We start from the raw sequence: 7,981 nt of genomic DNA, 5'->3' as shown, positions 1-7,981 counted from the left end.
TTTGCAGACATGGGAAACAAGGCTCTCTGCTAGACATGAGGAACAGTCTCAAGGTGCTTTGCCCCATGCCTAAATCTGTCGATTTCTCTTCCTTTCTTTTAACACTACTGAGTATGAGCTTTAACCTCATTTAGTTTCCAGAAAGCCTCCAAATTGGTTGTTTCTTCTAATAATTCAACTCCCCATATTGCTTGCAAGACAGTTAAATTGAGAAAAAGTTTTCAGGTTGAAGTCTGGGTGTTATAATCTATTTCTAGATATAAGTATTCAGGTTTCCATCTGTTCTTAGAAAGCTGCGTGGGAAACAAACTGAGTTTATGACCTGTTTCCACACAAGTAGGTACCACACACAAGAGGAACTTCATTCTGCATGTTTACCACAAACCCACCGAAGCTGCTGGTCTGTTTGGAGGTCAGTTAATTCATCAATGGATCTCCAGCTGCACTGACAAGCATATGCTCGTGCTCCTTTCTTCTTTATCATCTTCACTCGTAGTTTACTGAGCTCAGGCATGTTATTCCTGCCAATCAAGTGAATTCAGTTTAGGATCATGCGTTGTTGTTTTTTTTTAAAGAAAAAAGATTCATGAGGGCATTTCAATTCAGAAAAGCTCTTAAGAACATTTCTGAGTACCGCTGTTATGAATTAATTTAGGTATACGTTTAAATTCTGTTTTGAACACAACCCTTTCCTGACAGCAGTCTTGGTGCGTAGTTGCTATATTCTCAGATCAACTGGAGGTTGATGTTTTTGTCAGCAATGACCCTGTGTTAGCCTCCAGAGAAAGAGTTGGGAAGAAAACCAGGTAGAGTCAATTCTCGTGTTAAGAAATTATCCAAAAATGTATTTATCTTATCAAACTTACTGTAAAAATCCCCATGCAGAATGGGTACAACTACAGAGATAAACTTTTCATCGCGAAATGTTACTCAGGATGGTTGTTGAAGTGACTGAAATGAAATGGTCATCAGAGAGAAGAATGTACATCAAACCACAAATAATTCCTGTGCAAGCATCAACCACAACAAATAAAAATCAGCAGGGCTATTACAAAAACAAGTTGTTTCAAAAAACAAGTGAAAATTCAGCATTTCAACTATCCCTGCTCTCATGAGCTCCTCCTGGCCATCAATTACTGGCCACTGAATTGCTCAAAAACAGCATTAACAAGCCCAGTCAAATAAAGAAAACCCCGAACGAACATCAAAGGAAGATGTTTGACCTCTTTTTTAGAAAAGAGGTCAGACACCTATTCATGGAAAGCAAATGTTTAATCTTCAAGGTTGATTTTTAAAATTCAGGTTAGTCAAAATAAATAGCTAAATATCTTGCTAAAGACTACAGATTTTAATCAATGTTACAAGTATCTGATACTAATGCCTTCCATGCCTTTTTAAAAAATTTATTTAATTTCAAGATCTCAGAAGCAGAATAATTGAGACTTTGAGTAAATAAAAGAATCATATTTTTATTTAACCTTTCCAGCTACCAAATTCATCTCAGGAGACTAGTGCAGCACTGTATTTTTAATGCTGCTTTAAATGATGGGAAAATAAGATTTTCATTCAAAGAGAAATACAGATTTTGAAATGGGAGGGAAAATACAGGAAAAACCTAACAAGTAATACAAGAAAAATAATGGAAAAGGAGATGATGTATCCATTACTGTTTTACTCCAGCTGTCTCACCCGCTGGTGGCCAAACACATACTCTGAACGCATCCGCTACCTCCCCCAGTTAATGGGCACATACAGTAAAATAAGAGGAATTCAAACTCGATGTCTGTATTAGGAGCATGCCTACTACACTACCCTTCACTAAGTCTTGGCATTAGATACAGTTTTAGAGAAACTGGAAATAAGAGCTCCTTAATTTTAAGTCTTAAAAAAAATGGAAATAATTAAAGTCAAAGACATCACAATACAACAAGAAAACAAAAATCCCACCCCTCCATTTAATCAAACCTTGCTTCAAAAAGAAGTCTGTTAAGAAAACAAGCTATTTGATTTTCACTGAACATGACAGCATAATACTTGATACTGGAAAACAGAAAATCTGACTTGAAACATTCACAGCCTGTAGGTATGGTGAGAAGTACATGCTGAACAGCCTGCATTTATTTTGTAGGCATCCTGCAACGGCACACCAGAGGCCAACCCATCACACAGACTATCTGCTTATTTCAGTTGCCTTTTGATCCATGAAACTTGAATTCTTTTTAAAAGCAGAGAGGGACAGTGATGGGGGAAAAAGTGGAAAGGCATGAAAACAGATTATGGGAGATGTTGCATCCTTCTCCCTGCAGACTTTCCCAGCTGATCACCGAACAGGTTGCACACATGCTCCTTTTTAGGTAACACAAGAGTGCTCATGACTTTTCATCTTTCCTGTTCCTATCAAGCCCCAAAGCACAGTAACACAATACTAATACCAAACCCACCTCAGACATACCTGAAAAAAAGATAATCACAGGAATGATCCCAGATGTAGTCATTGAAAAATGACACACGGAAGTCGCAAGCAGTACAACGTAGTTGATCACAAGTTCTGGTCAAAAAAGAACAGAAAGCTCCAAGTTTATTACAATCAGAGAAGCTACACAGATCATAACTGTTTTAAAGTACAGCGCTCACTCAGAAATACTAGAAGGTTACCCTGTAATCTTAATTTTTTTACATCTCTAGCACATTCATTGTGGTATGTGTTTTAACTCTATGATCATGTGTTATTTTTACAGGTTCCTAACCTCACTGAACATATAAAATAAACTGATATTCTCTTGATATATTCTCTTTGGTCTTCCTCACTAGTATGGCACCTGACCAGCATCCAAATATGCATCAAGTGCATAATTACTTACTACAAAAAATCCCATATGGAAATGCAATAATGTTTATAGGATGTTGGGGATAAATCTTTAAAGTACCTCTCCTACTAAGTTCAGCTGCAGTTGCAAAGCACTCTGGCTATTTTCAGTTCAGGCTCTGGGATGATTTAAACCAGCTCACTGATTTAAGTCACATACTTGGCATCACATAGAAAGCTGAAGAGAGGCAGGGAAAAATAACAATACTCTACAGCAGCAATTTCCTTAACTACATGTTACTGACTTTTGGAGTCTCATGTCTCATTTGCACACATCTTTCAACTCCTCAAACGAACAAAAGATCTAGTGGTCAACAAGAGAGGACTGGAAGGGACTAGCTGACTTCAACTGCAGTTACAGGCAGCCACATGTTTAGATGAATATAGGGCTGTCCTGTCCAGTTCAAACGCAGAACTCTGTACCACCGCAGAAACACAGTTGTGAATAAAAATAATGCTAAAGCAAGTAGAACTTTTTTTTTCACATTTCCTACCTTTTTGAAATGTTCGTTCCTATGCCATATGGTGAAGAGCTTCCACCCAGGTACACTGGACAGCATCTATATGGATTTAATTAAAAAATATTAAATTATAGCAAAACATTTTGGAGAAAGTAGTACAATGCTTCTCCTAGTTTAACAGCATGGTATTTCTAAAATAATATTTATTAAATATAGGCAAAGCATCCAAATGCTTACAAACTATAGAATTTTAAAATTTCCATTACCAAGGTGTTCAAAGAAAAACTCTACGACAACCACTCTCTATACCAAATATACATGGGACTGTATATTGCAGCATTTGATAAATGTATATGTCCATAAGACAAAGGAAGCTATTGTTCAGTAACTTAAATAATTAATAAATTTATAATAAATAATTTTGACCACATGAAAGCACATTAGTAATTCTTCAAAATTATTTCTGATTATCTTTGTTTTTCTTTAAAAAGAATGCTTCTCTAAATACTCAGTTTCTTTCTTAGCTAATGTCAACACAGATTAAACAGTAGCAATATCATTAGACTGACAACAAGCTATAATCAAGCTATGTTCAACTAGCCAAAACATTTTTCACTTACATTTTCCTATGAGCTGGTACAACAGCACTATTGCTTTCAGGTGTGAGACTTGCAGAGTTAGACTTCAATTTCTATTTAAAAAGCAAAGAATAAAAGGCAGCATTACAGCAAGGTAACAATATTCTGTTTTACTTAATAAGCAGGAGCCAGAAAATCTCAGTCACAGAAGAAGGGGACTGAGAATTTGGGAATTTTCTTGCTCAGGTTCCTGCGAGGCTCTTTGAGACAAAAGCTGCTGAAGTAACAGATAAATGAGGAAGGCTTCTCTTCCCATACTGTATTCCCAGCTCTGCCTGAAGGAATTCAACACCACATGATCACTTTGACTTTACAATCAAGACTTAGTATTTCATGCCCTCTTTCTAATAATTTTGCTGTTAAAAATAGTTTTAATTTAGGAACCTTCTCCCTCAAGGTTTTTGAGCTTTTGTTTTACTGAAAACACATCAAGGACTTATATTATTAAAAAAGATAAAGTATATTTGAAAAGTTTCTTATTTGCTGTGCATAAAACAGTTTATTTGAATTCTAGAATACTAGAAGTCCTAGGGATTTAAAATGATAAAGTTATACAAATTTACCTATATAATTCTCTCTCACTCAGACATACATATTATGATATACAAATGTTTTTTGTTGGTTCAGATTTAGCCACTCTGTGACAAAGAAAGCAAAACCAACGTCACTCATGAAAATAAAAGAATCTACACAGGGGTTATGAAGTATAAATAACACAATTTTCTACTGATGATACCTAAATGAATATCTATTTTCAATGTCTTCTATCACTGTGACTGTCTTGACAATGTAAATTTGAGGCTTCATCTCCATCTCCTGCTGTCAAACAATAGAAGTCATTTGCAGATGATACAAAATGGGGAGCAGTGGTTGGCATGCCAGAGGCCTGCGCTGCCATGCAGAGGGACCTCAACAGACTGCAGAAACAGGCTGAGAGGAATCTCTTGAAGTTCAGCTAAGGAGAAATGCAAATTCCCGCCCCTGGGGAGGAATAACCCTCATGCACCAGAACACACTGAGGGCTGACCAGCTGGAAAGCAGCTTTGCGGAGAAGGCCGTGAGAAATTTGGTCAATGGTAAGTTGACTATGAGCCAGCAGTGTCCCCTTGCAGCACAGAAGGCCAACAGCATCCTGGGCTACATTAGAAGGGACATTGCCAGCAGGTCGAGGGAGGTGATCCTTCCTCTCTACTCAGCACTGGTGAGACAGAATCATTTCGGTTGGAAGGGACCTCTTGAGACCACCTAGGCCAATCCCCCTGCTCAAAGCAGGGTCAGCTTCAGCAGCTTGCCCAGGACTGTGTCCAGTTGGGTTTTGAAAATCTCCAGAGATGGAGACTCCACAATCTCTGGGCAGCCTGTCCCAGTGTTTGATCACCCTTGCAGTAAAAAAGTGTTTTCTTGTGTACAGATGGAATTTCATGTGCTTCAGTTTGTGCCCATTGCGTTTTGTTTTGTCCTGTCACTGGGCACTACAGAGGAGAGTCTGGCCCCTTCTTTATTCCACCCACCGGTATTCACACACATTGGTAAGATCACCCTGGAGCCTTTTCTTCTCCAGGCTGAACAGTCCCAGCTCTCTCAACCTCTCCTCGTATGAAAGATACTCCAGTCTCTTAATCATCTCCATGGCCCTTTGCTGGAGGCTCTCCAGTAGCTCCGTCTCTCTCTTGTACTGGGGAGCCCGTAACTGGACACAGTACTCCAGATATGGCCTCATAGACATGTCTGGAGTGCTGGGCCCAGAAGAAAAGAGACATGGACATAAAGGCGATTAAGGACTTCGACCATCTGACATACAGGTAGAGGCCAAGAGAGCTGGAATTGTTTAGCGTGGAGAAGACAACGGTTAAGAGAGTATCAATTTATAAAAATACATGATCGGCAAGAATAAAGAAGATGTAGCCAGACTCTTCTCAGTGGGCCCACTGACAGGAGGAGAGGCAATGGGCACAAATTGAAATACAAGAAATTCCAGTTAAACATATGAAAAAACTTCTTTACTTCTTGTGAGGGTAGTCAAACACTGGAACAGGTTACTTAGAGAGGCTGTAGAGTCTCCATCCTCGGAGATACTCAAAAGCCGTCTGGACATGCTCCTGGGCAACCAGCTCTAGGTAGCCCTGCTTGAGCGGGTGGTTGGACCAGATGACCTCCTTCCAACCTCAAACATCCCGTGATTCTGTGATATTTGACACTATGCTCTATCTTGCACTAGCATTTCCTTTAATTGCCTGTTACTACCTGGATAAGACCATCTCTTTATACCTCTCCTGTTCCTCACTACAGGATTGTTGCATTTTCCTTTCTGCTTTATTTTCCAAGTTTATCCTACAGCTTGTTTTAGTTCATTTTTTGCTTTAAAACAGATTTAGTTTATGGTTCTTTTCTTTCCATCGCTGAACCTCATCCGTTCTGCATTTCTCCAGACTCCTACTCACCAGAGGTGTTTTGGCAAAGCTGCTGTCATTACAGATTTCATCAATAATGTCGTCTATATCTTCTTCACTGCCAGCACTCATTAACAGTTTAGCTGATCTGAAAAACAAACAAATCAGCCTTCGTTTTGTAGCATGACCAGAGCAGTTCTAAGAATTGTAAATTAAAACATAAAATTAGTTACAGCCCTTTTCCTCTAATCTTTCTGTAGCATCTAAGGTAGGCCATCCAAATCATGACTGGACAGATGTAAACTGCAGGATGACGCCTTTCAGTCTGTTGAACTGTCCCATCAGAGGTCTTATTTTTGCTTTTTCTTTTATTTCTTTTATTTCCAACGACTTCCAACCCTGAATAAAACTATGATAATATAACCCATGCTGCACTTACTAAGCACAAATTGGACAGCCCTGATTTTTCACATTAATCTTTTAGCAGGAATATAAAAAGGTCAGAGGGAGTTCTCTCCTCATGTTATACAACTGCAGGGGTTCTGAAGGAATTCCTGCAAAATTGTATGCAGAGAGATTACCTGCACTTTGCTTTCACTCAAGTGAGGAGTCTTGTCACTCAAGTCTGCTGTTTGCTAGCTCTTTGTCAAAGAAAGGGAGGCCTGTAGTACTGCTGCATCAACAAATCAAGAACAAATCTACTCCTGAGAAAGAAGAAAACTCCGTGATTTTTTTAAAATATTGTAATTAGATTGACTAAATTTAGGTGCTCATCTAACCATTATGTAAACAATGGAGAAGTCCAGTAATGTGGCCAAACGTAGTGGGCTTGTTGGTCTTGCATTGGTCATTTGACTCTTCAAGATCCTTGCCTGGGACTCTGAGATGCCTGTTGGGCAAGCACTCAGCAGCCCACCTGTGGAGACATCCGGCCAAGCCCCTCTGGTCCACAGACCTTCTGACCAGAGTCTGAGACACCAGTGAGGGACAGAATGGAAACCTGAGGGCAGGCAAAGACACCTGTGAGGGTCAGGATGGAATCCTGAGGGCAGGCAGTAGTGTGGCAGACCGCTTGGCAGTACTGACAGCAGCGATCCTGTCACGACCAAAACTGTCGGTATTCAGACCGTCATTTTGAAAACTGTGAAACTTGAGGTAAATACATGAAAGTGTAGAGTGTAAGTTATGCGCTTAGTGTAGAAGATATGGTTAACAGAAAAAGTATGGACAGAATACATAAATGACTGAAGTATCAACAGAATAAAATGTTTGATAATACTTGCTAAAGTTCTTCCTGCTCTAAATTGCAAGATTTATAGATATTTTATATATGCTACAAGGTCACTTATAGAGCTAAGTAATCCCTGATCCTAACTCACAAGCAAATTAGTGCAGCTTTAACGCCATATTTAATCCGAGGTTGGGATACTCCCAAAAGACAAAGACGATCTGAAGTAACACAGCTCGCTGGCACACGACTTGGGTGTTTAAAAGTAAGGACAATTGGGGATATTCGTTGACCGCCGGCCAATGTTTCGGATCCCAAACCTCAGTATCTTCGGTTCCTGAGGGGTCTCGCCGGACGCCGACCCCCTCCCGCTCCACGGGCCGGGCTGTGCGCCACTC

At 39.5% G+C, this 7,981-nt stretch overlaps 1 protein-coding gene across 1 annotated transcript; it reads right to left on the bottom strand.

Annotated features, from left to right (window-relative positions):
• Positions 1–361: 361 nt before the first annotated feature.
• Positions 362–6,503, bottom strand: LOC104082346 (chromosome unknown open reading frame, human C8orf37; the record flags this gene model as incomplete). Its single annotated transcript, XM_009585446.1, has 5 exons — positions 362–521; positions 2,453–2,548; positions 3,361–3,426; positions 3,948–4,018; positions 6,407–6,503. Coding segments are annotated over 5 exons (490 nt in total), but the record flags the coding sequence as incomplete, so codon positions are not given.
• Positions 6,504–7,981: the final 1,478 nt, after the last annotated feature.

Source organism: Fulmarus glacialis, unplaced genomic scaffold (genome assembly GCF_000690835.1).
Source record: "Fulmarus glacialis isolate BGI_N327 unplaced genomic scaffold, ASM69083v1 scaffold8059, whole genome shotgun sequence".
Taxonomy (NCBI): Eukaryota; Metazoa; Chordata; class Aves; order Procellariiformes; family Procellariidae; genus Fulmarus; species Fulmarus glacialis.
Note: the sequence above shows the minus strand (reverse complement) of the source record. Positions and strands in the feature narration are given on the sequence as shown.